Source organism: Dendrobates tinctorius, unplaced genomic scaffold (assembly GCF_039654945.1).
Source record: "Dendrobates tinctorius isolate UK_male_01 unplaced genomic scaffold, ASM3965494v1 ptg000241l, whole genome shotgun sequence".
Lineage (NCBI taxonomy): Eukaryota > Metazoa > Chordata > Amphibia > Anura > Dendrobatidae > Dendrobates > Dendrobates tinctorius.
In genome coordinates this window covers 103,978-125,373 of record NW_027361908.1, presented here as the reverse complement: position 1 = coordinate 125,373, position 21,396 = coordinate 103,978, and the positions used below count along the sequence as shown (strand labels likewise).

General features: G+C 42.9%; 1 protein-coding gene across 5 annotated transcripts in view; it reads right to left on the bottom strand.

Moving 5' to 3' along the window:
- Window positions 1-21,396, bottom strand: part of DEPDC4 (DEP domain containing 4) — a 67,229-nt gene that overhangs the window by 3,556 nt on the left and 42,277 nt on the right. For 2 of the 5 annotated variants that reach the window (XM_073556873.1, XM_073556874.1), the window contains exon 9: window positions 20,534-20,910. The exons of 2 other annotated variants lie outside the window; for them this stretch is intronic. In XM_073556873.1, coding sequence (XP_073412974.1) covers window positions 20,729-20,910 — 182 coding nt within the window. In that variant the 3' untranslated portion in view covers window positions 20,534-20,728. Of the gene's footprint in view, window positions 1-20,533; window positions 20,911-21,396 lie in introns of those variants that run through there. One more of the 5 variants, XM_073556877.1, reaches the window with a different exon arrangement.

The following is a 21,396-nucleotide window of genomic DNA, read 5'->3' as shown; positions in this document are numbered from 1 at the left end:
CTAGGGAGTGAATTTCCCTTTAACATTTATGTGCCCGTAATGTGCTGATGGGTCCCCTGAAGAGTCACAGGAGTGACGAAACACGTCGAGATGCACAGGGACAAGTAGAGCTACTTACTTTTAAAGGTCAGATGTGGACTGCCCTTGTAAGGGCGGGCGTCTTGGGGGCTTTGGGGCACGGTAGCCTTTACAGGGCTTAATAGGAAGAGTATGCTCCACTCCCTTCCATGGATTTTCCCTGTATTGGATTGAGAAAATGACAGCTGACTCCATCTCTATCTATGGGTGAGATTGTTCCTTTCTTATAGAATTGTATTTTTTTTCTCACCTATTATATATGTCCACACATTAACTGTGATCGTTTTGGTCCCTAAGGAGTCGAGGACTATGTCTAATTCCCTATGCTTGTATTTTTTATCACAGCTTGTCATTTATATGAATTCAGTCTTAGGCTGTGTGCACACGATGCAGATTTGCAGCGGTTCCGCAGCGGATTTTACCGTGCAGAAACGTTGCATTTCTGCATTGTGATGTACAGTAGCCTTAAAATCAATGTAAAAAAAAAACGCTGTGCAGACGCTGCGGATTTTTCCACGCGGTACAAAATCCGCAGCATGTTACTTCTTTTGTGCGGTTTTCCATCTCCCCTGTCACCAAATCCGCAGGGGGAAAACCGCGATGGAAAACCGCACAAAAACCGCATGAAAAATGGAAGAAATCCGCAGGAAAAATGCAGGTCATTTGACCTGCGGATTTCTTCCATTCTGCGCGGAAAAATCCGCAGGGCCAAAAAGTACGTCAGCACTCAGCCTTAGGGTGTGTGCACACGCTGCGGATCCGCAGCGGTTTTGGCCCTGTGGAACCGCAGCAGAACTGCTGCGGTGTACAGTAGCATTATAACCTATGGAAAACGAAAACCGCTGTGCAGACGGTGCGGATTTTTCCACGCGGTTTTCAATCCGCAGAAAGAAATTACGTCAATTCTTTCTGCGGATTCCGCTGCGGTTTGCCATCTGCTCCATTGTAGAGATGATTAACCGCAGGGCAAAATCGCAGGGTAATCCGCGCAGACAAGTCCGCAGAGCATTCCGCAACGTGTGCACACACCCTTAGTGGTATTTGGAACGAGGATCAGGTGTATGTACTATTGAGCAAAGAGATCTATTGAATAATTTATATAGATATCCTTGTGGTTAGTTCACAGTACTGTTGGTCAAGGAGTGTAATTTTAAAATATGCACTGTCACTTTTTGTCTATAAGAGTAGCTTTTTAAATATTTTCATTTAACGTTATGTTTTATTATTTTCTCTATCGCTTACACCTGTTTGAAGTGAGAGATTTTGTGGGTCGTGTTACCCAATATTTTGCTGGTTATCTAGCTATGCGATTGGCAGTATTTACTTTTTTTTAGCTATTACTTTGGCTTCTGTGATTTATTTGAACTCTGGTTCTGGAGCAGTTCCAGCAGTGTCAGCACTGACTGTCCCAGGGATCGCATGATATTATGTCACGCCATCCCTGCAGCCAATCAGCGGCTGCTTCAAACATGTTTTTGAGTTTGAATGGCCCAGTGAGAGTTCAGACCTACAGTGGGGAAAAAAAGTATTTAGTCAGCCACCAATTATGCAAGATCTCCCACTTAAAGATGAGAGAGGCCTGTAATTGACTTCATAGGTAGACCACAACTATGAGAGTCAAAATGAGAAAACAAATCCAGAAAATCACATTGTCTGATTCGGCTCCCTCCGTGCTTCCCTGAGCCCCCCACGGCAGCGCAATGAGCAGCGCTGCTGCGGGGGGGGCTCCTTTCCTGCAGGTCCCCGGATCCAATATGGCGGCGGGGACCTCCGGGGGCCTGCAGGAAGCGGGCTTCCTCACTGCCCGCAGAGCGCAGGCATGAGGAAGCCTGCAGCAGTGCCTGTGACAGATCGCTGATCTGTCACAGCGATCTGTGATGTGACAGATCAGCGATCTGTCACATGACAGTTATGTCCCCCCTGGGACATTGTAATAAAGTAAAAAAAAGAGTGTAAAAATAATTTAAAAAAAAAAAAAATCGCTAAATAAATTAAAAAAAATAAAAATATTCCCCAATAAATTCATTTTTTGGAAATAAAAACAAAAGTACACATTTGGTATCGCCGCGTCCGTAACGACCCGCCCTATAAAACTGTCCCATTAGTTAACCCCTTAAGCGAACCCCTTAAAAAATAAAAATAAAAAATGAAGCAAAAAATAATGATTTATTATCATACTGCTGAACAAAAAGTGCAATAACGCGCGATCAAAAAGACGGATATAAATATCCATGGTACCGCTGAAAACGTCATCTTGTCCCGCAAAAAACGAGCCATCATATAGCATCATCAGCGAAAAAATAAAAAAGTTATAGCTCGCAGAATAAAGCGATGCAAAAATAATTATTTTTTATATAAAATTGTTTTCATCGCATAAAAGCGCCAAAACATAAAAAACGACAAATGAGGCATCGCTGTAACCGTACTGACCCGAAGAAGAAAACAGCTTTATCAATTTTATCGCACGCGGAACGACGTAAACGCACCCCCCAAAAGAAATTCATGAAACGCTGGTTTTTGCAAATTCTGCGTCCCAAAAAACGAAATAAAAAAAGCGATAAAAAAAGTCACATGCCCGAACATGGTACCAATAAAAACGTCAACTCGTCCCGCAAAAAATAAGACCTCACATGACTCGGTGGGTCAAAATATGGAAAAATTATAGCTCTCAATATGTGGTGATGCAAAAACTATTTTTACAATAAAAAGCGTCTTTTAGCGTGTGACAGCTGCCAAACATAAAAACCGCCATAAATAGTAAATGAAACCCCCCATTATCACCCCCGTAGTTAGGGAAAAAATAATAAAATTAAAAGAAAATGTATTTATTTCCATTTTCCCATTAGGGTTAGGGCTAGGGTTAGGGGTGTGTTGGGGTTAGGGTTGGAGTTAGAATTGGGGGTTTCCACTATTTGCGCACATCAGGTGCTCTCCAAACGCAACATGGCGTCTGATCTCAATTCCAGCCAATTCTGCGTTGAAAAAGTCAAATGGTGCTCCTTCCCTTCCAAGCTCTGCCTTGCACCCAAACAGTGTTTTACCCCCTCATATGGGGTATCGGCCTACTCAGGACAATTTTCAAAACAACTTTTGGGGTCCTATTTCTCCTGTTGCCCTTAGGAAAATAAAAAATTGGGGGCAAAAATATCATTTTTGTGGAAAAAAATGATTTTTTTATTTTCACGCCTGGGCGTTATAAACTTCTGTGAAGCACTTGGGGGTTCAAAGTTCTCACCACACATCTAGATAAGTTCCTTGGGGGGGTCTAGTTTCCAAAATGGTGTCATTTGTGGGGGGATTCCACTGTTTTGGTACATCAGGGGCTTTCCAAATGCGACTTGGTGTCCGATCTCAATTCCAGCCAAAAAAGTAAAATGGCGCTGCTTCCCTTCCGAGCTCTGCCATGCGCCCAAATAGTCGTTTACACCCACACATGGGGTATCAGTGTACTCAGGACAAATTGCACAATAACTTTTAGGGTCCTGTTACCCTTGGGAAAATAAAAATTGGGGGTGAAAAGATCATTTTGTGGAAAAAATGATTTTTTAATTGTACGGCTGTACGTTATAAACTTCTGTGAAGCCCTTGTGGGTTCAAAGTTCTCACCACATATCTAGATAAGTTCCTTGGGGGGTCTAGTTTCCAAAATGGGGTCACTTGTGGGGGGTTTCCACTGTTTAGGTACATCAAGGGCTCTCCAAACGTGACATGGTGTCCAATCTGAATTCCAGCCAATTTTGCATTGTAAAAGTCAAACGGCGCTCCTTCCCTTCTGAGCACTGCCATGCGCCGAAACAGTGGTTCCCCCCACATATCAGGTATCAGCGTACTCAGGACAAATTGCACAATAACTTTTGCAGTCCAATTTCTCCTGTTACCCTTGGTAAAATAAAAAAAATTGAACCTGAAGTATTTTTTTTGTGAAAAAAAGTTAAATGTTCATTTTCTTTTTAAATATTCAAAAAAATTCCTGTGAAGCACCTGAAGGGTTAATAAACTCCTTGAATGTGGATTTGAGCACCTTAAGGGGTGCAGTTTTTAGAATGGTGTCACTTTTGGGTATTTTCTATCATATAGACCCTTCAAAGTGACTTCAAATGTGATGTGGTCCGTAAAAATAAAATGGTGTTGCAAATATGAGAAATCGCTGGTCAACTTTTAACCCTTATAACTTCCTAAGAAAAAAAAATTTTGGTTCCAAAATTGTGCTGATGTAAAGTAAACATGTGGGAAATGTTACTTATTAAGTTTTTTTGTGTGCCATATCTCTGTGATTTAAGGGCCTAAAAATTCAAAGTTGGAAAATAGCGAAATTTTCAAAATTTTCGCCAAATATCCATTTTTTTCACAAATAAACGCAAAGTTATATGAATGAAATTTTACCACTAACATGAAGTACAATATGTCACGAGAAAACAATGTCAGAATCACCGGGATCCATGGAAGCGTTCCAGAGTTATGGCCTCATAAAAGGACAGTGGTCAGAATTGTAAAAATTGGCCCGGGGGTTAACGTGCAAACCACCCTTGGTAGTGAAGGAGTTAAACAATAGTGATGAGCGAGTAGCATTGTTGCTAGGATGTCCCCGAGCATGCTCGGGTGGTCTCAAAGTATTTTGGCGTGCTCGGAGATTTAGATTTCGTCATCTCAGCTGCATGATTGGCGACTTGTAGACAGGCTGAATACATGTAGGAATTCCCTAACAAACAGGCATTCCACACATGTATTCAAGCTGTCTAGCAGTCGCAAATCATGCAGCTGAGGCGATGAAAACAATCTCCGAGAACGCCAAAATACTCGGAGACCACCCGAGCAACGAGTATACTCGCTCATCACTATTAAACAACAGAAATATATAACATAATATTGCTTATTATCAAGGAACACCGTCCCTATATGAAAACACTCTACGAACAGTAAAACGTGCTCACCGCACATGTGATGGGGGTAATTAAGCGGGTGCTGTCATGGGCTCTGAGAAATACCGTTATCGGTAAGTAACTACATTTTTCTCTCTCACCCATGACAGCACCACGGAGAGAATTACAGAGACTGGTAGGTTAGGGAGGGACCACAGCCTGAAGGACCCTTCTGAAGGTCAAGTCAGACGTAGAGGCTAAATCTAACCGATAATGTCTAAAAAAGGTTGAAGATCTCTCAGCCCATGAGGTCGCCATTGCTCTTGTGGAATGGGCTCTCCACCCTTCCGGATGGTATTCTCGCTGGAAGAATAAGCATGGGCAATCGCATTCCTTATCCACCTTGCCAGGGTCTTGGATGCTTTGAGTTCCTTACTGGGCCCCTGGAAACACACAAAGAAAGAACCTTCCTTCCAACACCCCTTGGTTGCCACTAAGTATTGAACTAGGCATCTTTTCACATCTAGAGTGTGAAACCTCTCTTCTCTATTCTTAGGATTTGGGCAGAAGGAAGGAACGACTACTTCTTGGGACCTATGGAAATGCGATGCTACTTTAGGTAAGGAGGCAGGGTCAGGCTTCAGGATGACTCTATCTTCCAAAATTTTTTGTTAATGGTCGTACTGCAGATAAAGCTGAATATCACTCACTCTACAGGCCGATGTTAGTGCTACCAGTAGAACAGTTTTTAACGATAAGATTTTTAGAGGGGCTGATTCAGTAGGCTCGAATGGGGAACCTGTTAGTGAAGAAAGGAATGTCCAGCTCCACGATGTAGTGAAAACATATAAATCCTTTTATTCATTTAGTCCATACAATGGTGAGGTTAAAAGGCCAGCACAGAAAAAAAAGGCTTGCGTTCTCAACGCGTTTCTGGTGACTTCGCACCCTTAGCTGCTACCTGTACCTTTAATGCATTGACTGCTAACCCCTGTTCTAGGCCCTTCTGTAAAAATTCGAGAATTTTAGTGACCGGGATCCCATCCTGGACTCTTACCCCGGAGGTGGACTGGAATTTTTTCCAAGTTTTCTCTTAAGCTTTTGTCGTGACTGGTATTCTACTTTTTAGTAGTGTAGTAATTAGGTTCTCCAAAAACCCCCTTCCCCTCAGCAGTGCCCTTTCAAATTCCATGCTGTTCAATGGAGGTTCACTGCCCGAGGGTTTGACACCGGTCCCTGAGATAGTAGGTCTGGGAGATCAGGTAGGATCCAAGGGCCGGTGATCGACAGCATTCTCCGCCAGGAGAACCAAGTTCTTTTTGGCCAGAAAGGGCTATTAATATCATTCTCGTTTTGTCCTCTCTGACTTTCCTTATGACAGCAGGAATGAGGATGATCGAGGGAAAGGCATAAGTCAGGTTCTAAATCCATGGGAGCATAAAGGCGTCCAGGGCCCGAGGATTCCCCCTGGGGTCTAGAGAACAGAATGCTTCCACCTTTTTGTTTTTGAAATCGGCGAACAGATCTATGTCCGGGGTTCCCCACATCTTTACAATCTGCCGAAAATTGGACTGCTTTAGGACCCACTCGCCCTGTCTTAACTGAGTGCGGCTCAGAAAGTCTCCTTTTTGTTTCTCTGTTCCCCAAATGTGTAATGCGGAGGGATAGCAGGTTTCCCTCTGCCAGGCTGAGGATTTTGGAGGTGCCCATTAGGGCTCGGGATCTGGTTCCCTCCTGATAGTTTATGTAGGCCACTGTCACTTGATTGTCCGAAAATATGTGGACGTGGTGACTCCGTAGCGAAGGTAGGAAGCATGATAGTGCGTAATCTACTGCCCAAAGTTCTTCTGGTTTGAGGAGGCTTTTAGTTCCTGACCCCTCCATTCCCCCTGAGCGACCCTACTGTCCATGTGTGCTCCCCATCCCATGGGACTGTTACCCAGGGGATCCACTTGGATAGATTGTCGGTATTTCTCCACCAGACTAGGGAATGAATAGTTCTGAAATCTAGGGTTATGTGACCCTCTAAGTGACCGCTTAATGCCAACTGGTTTGCTAATATATCCCATTAGAGATCCCTTGTATCTAGTTGCGCCCACTGGACCACCGGTAAGCAGGCGGAAAGAGACCCCAGTAGCGACATTGCTTTCCTTAGAGTCATGGAGGAGTTTTGTATGGCTCTTGCCACTATCTGAGCAATTTTTTCTTTTTTGTGGCTTGGGAGGTGGCATTCTTGCTTGAGTCCAACATGAGCCCTATGAACTCCTGCACAATGCTGGGCTCCAGCATTGATTTTTTTCAGATTTAGAAGCCAGCCGAGGTTCTGTAGAGTGTCCATCACTCTGTCCCTTTGTTTTTTACAGTTTTGGGCAGAGTCGCTTGCTATTAAGAAATCGTCCAAATATGGGATTATTAGGATGTCCTGCCCCCTTAGTTCAGCCATCATCTCTGCTACTAGTTTTGTGAACACGAGTGGGACTATAGATATTCCGAACGGCAGGGCTCTGTATTGAAATTCCCTTATCTCACTCTGTATGGAGACCTAGTCTGAGGTACTTTTGGCAGTCTTTGTGAATGGGGACGTGATAGTACGCATTGCTGAGATCTAAAACCGTCATGAAGCAGTTCGAAAACAGGATTTTGATGGTGGATTTGATTGATTCCATTTTGAATTTTTGACATATCCATTTAGTTTTCATAAATTTATAATTGTTTCATGTGCCATCCTGTTTGGACACTAGAAATAGCGGGGAGTAAAACCCTTTGCCCTTCTCTTGAGGGGGAACCTCCTGAAGTACTGCTTTTATTACTAGATTCAGCACCTCTGTTCTTGCGTAGAGGATCTTAGTGGGGTTACCACATATTTTTGAGGTGGGAGAGAGAGAAAGTCTATCCTCAGGCCTGACTCGATTAGTCTTAATATCCAAGGGCTGTGCGAGATCTTCCCCCAGGCCGGAAGGAAGAGAGTTAATCTCCCCCCCACCCCCCACCCTGGGCGAACTGTGAGGATTTTTTGTCCTGGGAAGAACTGCCGAAGAGGAACCCTCTATCCCTCTTTCTCCCCTCATCCCATCTGTTCTGCTCCCTTGATGGCCTTTTACGAAAAACTTTGTTCCAAAAGGACCGCTTAAACGCCACAGGCCCTAGGTTCGGAAAGCCCTTTTTCTTATCCCCCGCCTTCTGGAGGAGATCATCCAGTGTCTCTCCGAATAAAAAAATTTCTCCTCATGGGATTGAGCATAATTTAATTTTGGTTTGTAAGTCCCCTGGCCAGCATTTGAGCCATAATGCTCTCCGAGCTGCCGCTTTAGATGTTAAGCGGACTGAGTCAGCTGATGAGTCCACTAAGAAGGCTGCGGCTCCCCTTATCACTGGGATAGATTCTAGAATCTTATCTCTAGGTGCACCCTCCCTCAGTTGTTTCTCGAGTTGTTCCACCCATACCATTAGGGATCTTGAGGTACATGTTGCCGCTATGGCCGTCCTAAGGTTTCCCCCTGCTGATTCCAAGGCTACCCTGAAGGTGTCAGCTTTTTTTATCTAATGGGTCCTTAATTGTACCCATGTCCTCGAAGGAGAGGGCAAACTTTTTTGAGGCTTTGGCCATGGCAAGTTTCGGGGCTTTGTCCCAAGGTGTAGACCTCCTTGTTGAAGGGATATTTCCTTTTAAGGGACGGGACCGTGGAGTTTTTCCTGTCCGGCTTCTCCCACTTTTTGATCAGGCGCTGTACATTTTCATTTAGCGGGAACACCCTGCGTTTCCTTTTTTGGCCTAGTCCCCCGAACATTATGTCCTGAACTGATCTCAGGACAAGGGTATCAAGACAAGGGTCCGATACCCCAATGGTAGATCTTACAGCTTTCACTAGCGTGTCTACCTCGTCTGAGGATGACGAGAAAGAGTCCGATGTATCGGAGTTAACTTCCCCAGATGTAGAGGGATCTGATTGGGACCCTACTAAGGTGACCTTTTTAATTTTATCCCCCTGTTTTAGAGATGTAAGGGCACTCTGAACCTCTGATATAATTACGGCTGTAAAATCAGAGGCGAAATCCGGGGTTTCCTCGCAGAGCACCTCTTGTATACAAGATTCACAAAGCTTCTTATCCCATGATTCTGGTAAGGCTCTGTTACAAGTGGGACAAGCCTTGTTCTTCCTTTTCCCTTCTTCTTTCCCTAATAAGGAAAAACAAGCCTATTACAATGGTGAACATTCTCGAAGATCACTCACCAATGGATGAGGTCGCAGGTACCGGTTCGGGAGGTGGAATCGGATCCTGTATAGGATGATCCAAGAATGGTGACTTGCTCCTTGCAGCTAATCTGCTGTGCTGCGTGGAGTGACTACTGGAACGGGTGTCTCGCCTGTCCCGGTCCTTCTGCCGGTGGTGATGCTGCTTCTGCTGGTCGCTATCCTCCATTATGCATAGGACGCTTCCAGCCAGGAGCATTTTCAATTGCCGATTTTTAAATTTCTTGGCGTGTGACATCACTTCCTCCCATCCTGCACCTTGTTACCAGGGAGCGCCCCCTGCGCATGCGCTGACTCAAGGGACCCGGAAGGAGTCTTATTTCCGGGGCAGCGGCCATCTTGGTCCACCGCTGTCTCGGCGCCGCAACATGCGTGCATCTGACCCCGGGTCCCTGGCAGCTCCAGCTTCCTATCCAGAGTGGCGGCTCTGTCCTCCCCCTGCAGACGCATCGGTCCCAGCGGTGGTGGCTTCGGGCACCACACCTGCCATGACAGGGACCTCCCCGCTGCCAGGATTCGGACAGGTTGGCCCCGGATCTTCCTCTTCGTTGCTCAGGTACTGCAACCATAGGTCACCAGTCAGGGACAGGAACCCAACTGGGGGCGGAGGAGAGGTACCGCCCTTTTATCTGTAGGTTCCTGTCCCTGTAGGGCGTATCCCCTCTCTCTGTGGTGCTGTCATGGGTGACAGAGAAAATAAGTATTTGGTCATTATTAAAAGTTCATCTCAATATTTTGTTATCCTTGGTTGGCAATGACAGAGGTCAAACGTTTTCTGTAAGTCTTCACAAGGTTGGCACACACTGTTGGTGGTATGTTGGCCCATTCCTCCTTGCAGATCTCTAGTGTAGTGATGTTTTGGGCCTGTCGCTGGGCAACACGGACTTTCAAATCCCTTCAAAGGTTTTCTATGGGGTTGGGAGCTGGAGACTGACTAGTGTTGTGAGTTCATTCTCTGGTTCACCAGTTGTGAGTTCTCCTTCCAGACTCCCTCTGGTGGTAACAGGAGGTAGAGAGGCTGATTTGATCGATGGAGATCTGCCACCTGAGAATGAGGATGACAATTGGATCTCAGGAGTCTCAGATTGGATTTAAGACAGCCGACACCCTATTCAGTTGCTGGTGATTCCTTCTGGCTTGTCAGCTCTTGGTTTTCAGCTCTGTTCCAGTCATCTAAAGCTAAGTTTTTCTGCTAATGTTCACACTTAATTTTGTTGGTCTATTCAGTTTTTTGGTGTGGTCAGCCAGCCCCTGCTGGGGGCTGTGCTGATTTTCCACTCTTATTTATCAGTATTTTGCCAATTGGCTTTTTGTCCCTTACTAGTTCGGTCTCTTTTTGCTCTGTCTCAGAATATTTCAGAGTGCTGATATAGTGGGAGAAGTCTAGTGACTTCAGGGTTAATTTTGCTATCAGAAGGGTTGGGCATGACTTTTGTAGGGTTTTTTGCAGGTTGCAGACAGTGTCTTTCCTTTCCTGTCTAGTTAGTTTGGGCCCCATCATTTGCTCAGCCTATTTTCCTGCCTGTGTTTGTGCCTTCATCTTGCTTCACCGTCAATACATGTGCAGGGGCTATCTATTCCTTTGGGGTCTGCTCTGGGGCAGTTAGTTTTCCCTTTTCTTGCTTTAGGCTTATTTCGTCCTCCGGCCGTGACGAGGCGTCTAGGAACATCGTAGGCACGCTCCACGGCTACTGCTAGTTGTGTGGTAAGATCAGGGATCTGCAATCTGCATAGTTACCAACCTCTCTGTTTTTCTGTGACTTAGCTTGTTTTTTTTTCTCCTCGGTGACCCATTCATAACAGACTAGGCCACTCCAGGACCTTCATATGCGTCTTACGAAGCCACTCCTTCGTTGCCCTGGCGATGTGTTTGGGATCATTATCATGCTGAAAGACCCATCCACATTTCATCTTCAATGCCCTTGCTGATGGAAGGAGCTTTGCACTCAAAATTTCACGATACATGACCCCATTTATTCTTTCATGTACACAGATCAGTCGTTCTGGTCCCTTTGCAGAGAAACAGCCCCAAAGCATGATGTTGCCACCACCATGCTTCCCAGTAGGTATGGTGTTTTTTTGGGTGCAACTCAGCATTCGGTCTCCTCCAAACGACAAATTTTGTTTCTACCAAAGAGTTCTACTTTGGTTTCATCAGACCATATGATATTCTCCCAATACTCCAATAGAAATAAATAACAGCCGACAGCACTTCAATGTAGGGGTGCACGTTCCAGTCCAATGGCCCAATTGGAGAGTAAAAAGTTCAGTACAAAAAAGGAACAGCATCCCATCCAGGTGATGAAAGAATCAAGAAGACTTTATTCTGCCATGATGCAATGTTTCAACCATTGCATTGTCAAGCATGTACATTACATAAAATGGCAGCCTTATATAGTGTGGTGGCACATACACACCAATCACTCACAAGGCACTGCCCACTTTAGTCAAATACAAAATATATACATATCATCAAATTTCTCAACATAATATTTATAATATAAAATCACATTCAATATTAACATCAATCTCAAAAAAAGAAATAGACAAAATATTGCAGATAAACATCAGTACCAAAAAACAACAAATCAAAAGCAAATCAAAAAACGTTGGTATAAAATCCAACCCCAATCAGGACTAACACCTTTCACAGCCCCCCGAGGAAGCCCACGCGAAACGCGCATCGGGGCTGCATTCCAGACACACACTGATAGCTACCTGGGTAAGATTAGCATTCTGTTATGGGTTATTCCTTTATACTTTAAACACGCTTGTGTTTTCTATACTCTCTATGTATTGAGGACCCCTGTTAATACTATTGCACAGTCTGGTGCCCCTATGCTTTGAATACACTTGTGTGTTATATAGTATTTATGGAGGGAGTTTTCTCTTCATTAGGAGTGCATTTTGTGCTATATGTGTGAGGTGCTTATTTTTTGATTTGTTTTGCTAATTAACCCCTTCTGTGATTCCAGTGGATGTTGTTCCTCGTGCATGAGCTCTGGATGTACCTTGTCTCTTGTCTGTACATTAGTGTATGTTGATAATTTTGGAATAAAGTATTTAGATTTGATATACCCCATTTTTTACTTTAACTCCGTGGGTTATTTGTAGGATTTACATAAAAGGCTAAAAAAAAAAATTAAACCTGACATTACTGCAATGGCTTCAGATTTATGGGGGGTGGGAGCTCTCGTAATAAATGTGTGAAAACGTGGATCAAGCCTACACGGCGATGTATCTTCCAGCACTGAACACATCATAATTTGTCTTTTTATCACCACCTAAGTTACACCCACACACTTCCCTTTGATGACTCGTAACACAGCTGGTCATGGGATGTAACTTCAGTTTCAGAAAATTATGATATTCCCAACATTTGAAATCTTTGCTCTGAAGGGTCGCAGACATACTGCAGTCATTTTTTCCATCGGGATTTTACCTTTTCATAGATAGCAAACTTGGCAGGGCTGTGGTCAGCTATCTTGTCACTATTGACTTGGTGCTGATTGGCATGTCTCACAGTTAGGCCAGGGTCACACTTGCGAGAAACTCGCACGAGTCTCGCGTCTCAATACCCAGCACTGCCGCCGACACTCGGGACCGGAGTGTGTGGCTACATGTATTTCTATGCAGCTGAGCGCTCCGGTCCGAGTGCCGAGTATTGAGACACGAGACTCGTGCGAGTTTCTTGCAAGTGTGACCCCAGCCTTAAGAAAAACTAAACTCCCCTATTAGTCCTGAAGTTGAAAATGTGTGTCCCATCAATATCTGATCAATACTAACCCTTGGATACGAAGTCTAGGGGAGGGTCTTTCATTATGGCAGCTTATCAGACTTCCCATTCCCAGCAAATATACCAGAGTTACCGTAATTACCTGTCCACACCAGAGGATCCTAGCTTCACTTGGTGTTTTAGGAGGTTTTCTCACCTCTTCCCTACACATAATTTCCTCTCTTTCCCTATGTTTAACATGTGATTCTACTTACAATCAACTTTTTTTTAAGCTCTTTCTCCTTCTGTAGTTGACTTATGGATTTTGATTTCTATGACAAAGATGATATGTTTTAATAGCTTCATTATAAAGATTTAAAACTTATCAGCACCACTGACTGAACTATAAAATATTGATAATTAAAAATGCACAAACTTCTGTTATCAAAATCATTGACATGTCAATTTTATTTTCACGGACAGTCCAGAATTTTAATTACGAGAACAATGTAATGATTATTTTGATGTACATGCACACAGAAAACCACCAACAACATTAACAATAATATTTTTATTTTCCATGAAAAACTTGAGTTCATTTTGTAATTAAAGTTAAGGTAAACAATTTTTCCCGTAATTTCAGCTTTTATATACTATAGCTTTATTTCCTGATTTTATTAAAAGTAAAAACGTCAATAACCAGATGTTGGATGTGTAGGAGAAAATGCAACTTTTTTTTTAAATACCCTTAGTATTGACATTATTCAACTATATATTACAGTACAGAGTTTATTGCTAATTATCAGTATATTTGTGGTTATGGACTTATTAAATCACAGCTACGAAATACTTTACTGATAAATGTTGTTCTGTTGTATCAGAAATGTGTATTAGTGCCATGATCCTGGTAACTAGTGTTTTAAAAAAAAAAAAAAAAAAAAATCTAAATGTTGCAATTCATCATTATTATAGCTATATTACCATTATTACTAGCAATAATACGAGGGGCGTTCATTTAAGATTTCCCCTGATCCACCTATCCCAGGATGCTGAAACTGCACATGTCTAATGATAAGTCTCTATAGGTAATGTGCCAATTTGCCACACAGAACGGATAACGGTCTTGATTTCACATGTGCTGAAGTGTGAGGTTTGATAACGGACCCAATGGAATACAGAGCAGTCATCAAGTTCCTTTACTTGAAAGGACGCACTCCAAAGGAGACGTTCGATGAAATGAAAGAGGTTTATGGTGATGATTCCCCATCATAGGATCTAGTCAAGAACTGGCAACTCAAATGTGGTCGAATTTTGGTGCAAACAGCTCCAATTCTAGGGCGACCTCACTCTGCTATTGCTGAACACACCATCCAGTAAGTGGAGGTCACCATTTTGGAAAACCACCGGGTAACCATTCACCACCCAAACCAAAATGTCAAGATTAGTATGGGTCTGTGGACAAAATCATCCAAGACCATCTTCACATGCATAAGGTATCCACTCGCTGGGTTCCTCGGCTGCTCACACCTTTCCAGAAGTAGGAACGAGTAGAATGCTCTCAGGTTCTATTGACAATGTGCCATGGAAACCAGGAGGCCTTTTTCAACAGACTGATCACACAGGATGAAAGCTGGGTCCATCACTATGATCCTGAGACTAAAGTCCTGTCGATGCAATGGAAGCATCATGACTCACCGCCTCCAAAGGCGGCACATGCCCAACCCTCGGCAGGCAAGGTCATACTCACAGTATTTTGCGACCAGCACGGAGTAGTATTGATGGATTTCCTAGCAAAAGGTACCATAATCACTTGGGGCAAACTATGCTTCACTGCTGTGGAAATTGCAAGAGGCCATCAAAACTAAGAGACATGGCATGCCGACCAAAGGTATCCTCCTTCTGCAAGACAATGCACCAGTTCACAATTCGCATGCGCCTGTGGCTTTGAAATTCTACCACATCCCCCTTATTCACCCGACGTCATACCATCAGACTTCCACCTCTTTCCAACAATGAAGTTATTTTTGATGGTCAAGCATTTTCCAGATGATGAGACTCTGATTTCTGGAGTCACGATGTGGCTTTTGGAGCAACATGTCGACTTCTATAAGTGAGGTGTTTACAGTTGCTTAAGGAGATGGGAGAAGTGTGGGTCCCTAGGGGGCACCTATGTAGAGAAGGACTAATAACTGTGCCAAGTTTTATTGCTCTCAGTCCACACGAAGTGGTTCAGGGGAAATCGTTAACGAACACCTCTCGTACAGCTAGTAAAAATAATAGTATTATCCGGAGTTAAAGGAGTTGTGTTGGTTACAGAGAAGCCTGGTGACAAGAAAATCTCATTTTAATGGAGGTTGTAGTGGATTGGTAATTTGTGATGCACGGGAAAGCCGGATTACACCCTAGATTAAAATCTGTATTCCCTTATTACCATTCATTTAAACCACCAATGATCTACCTGAAACCCTAGGAATTAACTACATCTCTCTACAGTTTATAGTCAGAAATAAAACTATCAAATTCCTACACACACAAAATTATTTGCACTTATCCCATGAAAATGAATTGCTACATAAGACTGACATTCCAGTAGCCTGTTTAAGGTAAAGGTAGAATAAATTAGTTTATATAGCAAAGTGTCATCCCAGCCATGTATATAACATAGAATGCAGAGAAACTGTCTCAGCAAGCAACTCCTGCCTTGTTAAAAAAGGGACTGTCAGCACAGAGTGAGTATTCAAGACAAGTACAGGAGCTTGGTGCATCATGATGAGGTTAAACAATTAAATACACCTTTACACCTGCATGGTTCCCTATCACCACCCTTCTCTGGCTCTATCAAGCCAGAACTGTCTATCAAAGAAGATGGGGAACGGTGGAGATAGAGGGAAATTAGCAAGTGGGAAGGTGCACTTAAATATTCGATGTTGAAACCAAGTGCCTGTATTTGGTTTGAACAGTCATTTTGTGGCATGTACGGTAGTTGCTAAGAGGCAACTTTCTGTTGTACCCGGCGCCGGTCATTGACTGATCCTGCTAGAGATTCAGCTACGCCGTCAACAGAGCAGCAGTTTCTCTTCCTGTTGACAGAGTGGGACTACTGGTGTCATGCTGATTGACTGCCAGCCTCCCCCAATTAGGCAGCAGAGAGACAGCTCTCAATATCCACATGACACTACTGTGTTGACAGGGAGTAGCTGAATCTCTGGCAGGAGTGGTCAATGACCGGAGCCAAGTACAACAGGCATGTAGTTGCCTCTGTTAGCAACTACATACTTTTTTTTTTTTTAAAGTCCTGGATATCCCCTTTAAACATCAGTCTTCGAGTAAGAACACAGAGCAGCATAGGGAAAATGCTTGTCAAGTGGGTCATACAGGTTTAGAAACTCATGGCTTCCCTATTCCAAAGTCATCACTACTCCTGTAAGCAGGTTGCGTGTTCTTATAGTCTACAGTCATTATCTTCAATAGAATGGAAATTCAGTAGAAGACAACCCACTGACAGGTATTCCAGAGTTTCTGACAGCCACATTTTTCTCATCTTGAACAACCACTTTATGCAACATTTCCACATGTTATTTCAACTCTTTTTTAAAGGTCAAAAATGCTTCAGCTTGATATTTTAACCCCTCCTTGTTCCATGACATAGTGTGGAAAATAAGTATTTGATCCACTGCCGATTTTGCAAGTTTTACCACCTACAAAGAATGAGAGGTCTGTAATTTTTATCGTAGATTCTGTTTCTCACGGTTGAAGTGTACCTAACAATTAAAACACAGAAAATCACATTATATGATTTTTAAATAATTAAACTGCATGTCACTGTATGAAATAAGTATTTGATCACCTACCAACCAGCAAGAATTCTGGCTCTCACAGACCTGTTAGTTTTTCTTTAAGAAGGCCTCTTACTCTGCACTCATTACCTGTATTAATTGCACTCATTACCTGTATAAAAGACACCTGTCCACACACTCAATCACACTCCAACTTTTCTACTATGGCCAAGACCAAAGAGCTGTCTAAGGACATCAGGGATTAAAGTGTAGAACTGCACAAGGCTGAGATGGGCTACAGGACAAAAGGCAAGCAGCTTGGTGAGAAGGAAACAGTAGTTTGCACAATTATTAGAAGAAACACTAGATGACTGTCAATCTTCCTTGGTCTGGTGCTCCATACCAGCTCTGGCCTTGTGGAGTAAGGCGGAGTCTGAGAAAGGTCAGCCCAGAACTACATGGCAGGACCTGGTCAATGACCTGAAGAGTGCTGGGACCACAGTCTCAAACATTACTGTTAGTAACACACTACACAATCATGGATGAAAATCCTGCAGAGCACACAAGGTCCCCCAGCATGTTAAGGCCAGTTTGAGATCCACCAATGACAATCTGGATTATCCAGAGGAGGCAAGGGAGAACGTCATGTGGTCAGATGAGACCAAAAAATAACCTTTTGGTATCAACTCCACTTGGTGTGTTTGGAGGAAGAAAGATGAGTACAACCTCAAGAACATCGTCTTAACCGTGAAGCATGTTTGAGGAAACATCATACTTTGGGGGTGCTTTTCTGCAAACTGGACAGGACAACTGCACCGTACAGTAGGGAGGATGAATGGGGTCATGTATTGCAAGATTTTGGCCAATAACCTCCTTCCCTTAGTAAGAACAATGAAGATGGGTCGTGGCTGGGATTTTCATCATGACAGTGATCCGAAACACACAGCCAGGGCAACTAAGGAGTTGCTCCATAAGAAGCATTTCAAGGTCCTGGAGTGGCCTAGCCAGTCTCCAGACTTGAACCCAATAGAAAATCTTTGGAGGGAGCTGAAACTCAATGTTGCCCAGCGACAGCCCCGAAGCCTGAAAGATCTGGAGATCTGTATGGAGGAGTGGGCCAAAATCCCTGCTGCAGTGTGTGCAAACTTGGTCAAGGACTACATGAAACGTCTGACCTTTGTAATTGTTTACAAAGGTTTCTGTACCAAATAAGTTCTGTTTTCTACTGTACCAAATACTTATTTTATGCAATAAAATGCAATGTAATTTTTTTAAAAATCATACAATGTGATTTTCTGGATTTTATCTTTAGATTCTCTCTCACAGGTGAAGTGTAAAATTACAGACCTCTCCATTCTTTGTAGGTCAGAAACCTTGCAAAATCGGGAGTGAACCAAATACCTATTTTCCCATCTATATATTATCAGTCCTGAAGCAGGCTAAGGAGCTATGCATGCTCCACATAGTATTAGTACAAGCCTGTACCTACTCCAACAGCAGTATTTAAGTTTGCAGAGTGCCGATGGGATGCCATCGTAGCTGGCTGTTTGGTAACTTTTTTTTTTTTTTTTACAGGTTTTAAAAATGTTACAAACAGTGAACCCTTAAGGGGGTTTTACACTAAGCGATATCGCTAGCAATATCGCTAAAACGTCACTGGTTTTGTGACGTTATAGCGATATTGCTAGCGATATCGCTATGTGTGATACTTACCAGCGACCGGCTCCCCCGCTGTCCATCGCTGATCGCGCGAGAATGTCCGGCTCCATTTCTCGTCGGGCGCTTCCTGCTGAGACTTCCTGCTGTGACGTCCAGCGACGCGTGGAGGCGGGCGGGAGGACGCAGGATCGCTGTGTGTGAAAGGTGAGTATCGTGCGCTGCGTCGCTGCTGCATCGCTGTGAGATCTTTCTGTATGAAAGCTCACTAGCGATCATTTAGCGATGCACCAGCGATCCTGACCGGGTCGGATCGCTGGTTGGATCGCTGGTGCATCGCTAAATGTAAAAGGGCCTTTAGTGTATATTGTAAATGCAGATAAATTACCTTATCATGGCTGGCAATAATGGAAGGGTAATGAAATTGAATATCTATTGTAGTTCACAGCATCAATGTTAAGAATCACAGACAATACTCATCAGAAGTAAAGGCAGTCAACCTCTGGTCTTATCACATCAGCCCATTTACTGCGGACAGTAATAACATCATCCTACTCAGGGATATGTTGGATTTCTAAAGGAGTGATAAGCCGTCCTGTATATCGGCCTACAATGCCTAGAGAAAGTATTCGGCCCCCTGGAACTTTTCAACCTTTTCCTACATATCATACTTCAAACATAAAGATACCAAATGTAAATTTTTGGTGAAGAATCAACAACAAGTGGAACACAATTGTGAAGTTGAATGAAATGTATTAGTTATTTTCAATTTTTGTGGAAATACAAAAAGTGAAATGTGGGGCGTGCAATATTATTTGGCCCCTTTATCTTAATACTTTGTTGCGCCACCTTTTGCTGCGATTACAGCTGCAAGTCGCTTGGGGTATGTCTCTATCAGTTTTGTACATCGAGAGACTGAAATTCTTGTCCATTCTTCCTTGGCAAACAGCTTGAGCTCAGTGAGGTTTGATGAAATGGTTTGTGAACAGCAGTTTTCAGCTCTTTCCACAGATTCTCGATTGGATTCAGGTCTGGACTTTGAATTGGCCATTCTAACACCTGGATACGTTTATTTGTGAACCATTCCATTGTAGATTTTGCTTTATGTTTGGGATCATTGTCTTGTTGGAAGGCAAATCTCCGTACCAGTCTCAGGTCTTTTGCAGACTCCAACAGGTTTTCTTCAAGAATGGTCCTGTATTTGGCTTCATCCATCTTCCCATCAATTTTAACCATCCTCCCTGTCCCTGCTGAAGAAAAGCAGGCCCAAACCATGATGCTGCCACCACCATGTTTGACAGTGGGGATGATGTGTTCAGGGTGATGAGCTGTGTTGCCTTTATGCCAAACATATCGCTTGGCATTGTTGCCAAAAAGTTCGATTTTGGTTTTATCTGACCAGAGCACTTTCTTCCACATGTTTGGTGTGTCTCCCAGGTGGCTTGTTGCAAACTTTAAACAACAATTTTTATGGATATCTTTGAGAAATGGCTTTCTTCTTGCCACTCTTCCATAAAGGTCAGATTTGTGCAGTGCTCCTTGGGATGTTTAAAGTTTTGGAAATCATTTTGTATCCAAATCTGGCTTTAAACTTGTCCACAACAGTATCACGGATCTGCCTGTTGTGTTCCTTGGTCTTCATGATGCTCTCTGTGCTTCAAACAGAACCTTGAGACTATCACAGAGCAGGTGCATTTATATGGAGACTTGATTACACACAGGTGGATTATATTTATCATCATTAGTCATTTAGGACAACATTGGATCATTCAGAGATCCACAATGAACTTCTGGAGTGAGTTTGCTGCACTGAAAGTAAAGGGGCTGAATAATATTGCACGCCCCACTTTTCAGTTTTTGTATTTCCACAAAAATTTAAAATAACCAATAAATTTCGTTCAACTTCACAATTGTGTCCCAATTGTGTTTGATTCTTCACCAAAAATTTACATTTGGTATCTTTATGTTTGAAGCATGATATGTGGGAAAAGGTTGAAAAGTTCCAGGGGACGGAATACTTTCGCAAGGCACTGTATACTGGGTAAGGAATGAGATCCCTTAAGAATCAGTAGTTACTCACAGTACAAAGTGACAAAGTATACCAGTGTAGGTACAAAGTTCTCTCTACAGAAACACATAAAAGAGCACTTGGGCAGTCTCTAGTAATGAGCTCAATATACTATGGGAAGTACTCACCATAACTACTAGAGCATTTCCCAAATGACAGGACAATTGCATTGGTCATGTATTGCAAGGCCTCAGACCGCATGTCCAAAACACGACAATGTTCCTGATCACATTATGTAGATGGAAAACCTGGTTTCATAGGTGGGCACAAACCCACCGACTCGTAGTGCAAAGGACCATTTCATCAAAGCAGATTGGTGAACCTTAGTTACTTGAGGCTGATCGGTGATACTTTTGGAATTCTTTCATCAATTTCTTCTTTTTTTTCTCAGGAATAACAGAACTCCCTTCTACCATAAATAGTAACCGATGAATTTCCCTTCTTGTGTAATCATACCTCTGTGCGTCGTATTCTCTAATGGTTAACCGTTCACAAAACGTAAAACCTGTCATATGGAAGCAAAGAAAAAATAGGCATTTCAGAATATCAACGAACATAAAACGAGCAGACGATCCTAAAAACATTTTTAAAAAAAAGTAGTCAATTCCTTCTTAGACGGCAACACATGTACATTACATGCAGTGCACCTAGCAGCCTAAAATATTGGGTCTTCTCAATACTTTATATGCTTTCTAACCGATGCAAAGATAAAATTAATGGATGGTTACTGGGATGCTTTTTCACAGCATTAGGCGCGCTTTACCCTTTTACCCAGGCACGACTAAAGAGCTTGGTAATAATTGCGACCTATACTATACATGTGAACCCTGGTAAGACCGCTTCATTATTATTTGGGGCTAGTTATTGTTTATACTGAGCACTGAATTTGTTGAAAGAATTCTTATTGTTTCCATTGAAAAGTCACACATATAGTCCTGGATAACATTATATATATATATATATATATATATATATATAATAGTGAAAAGTG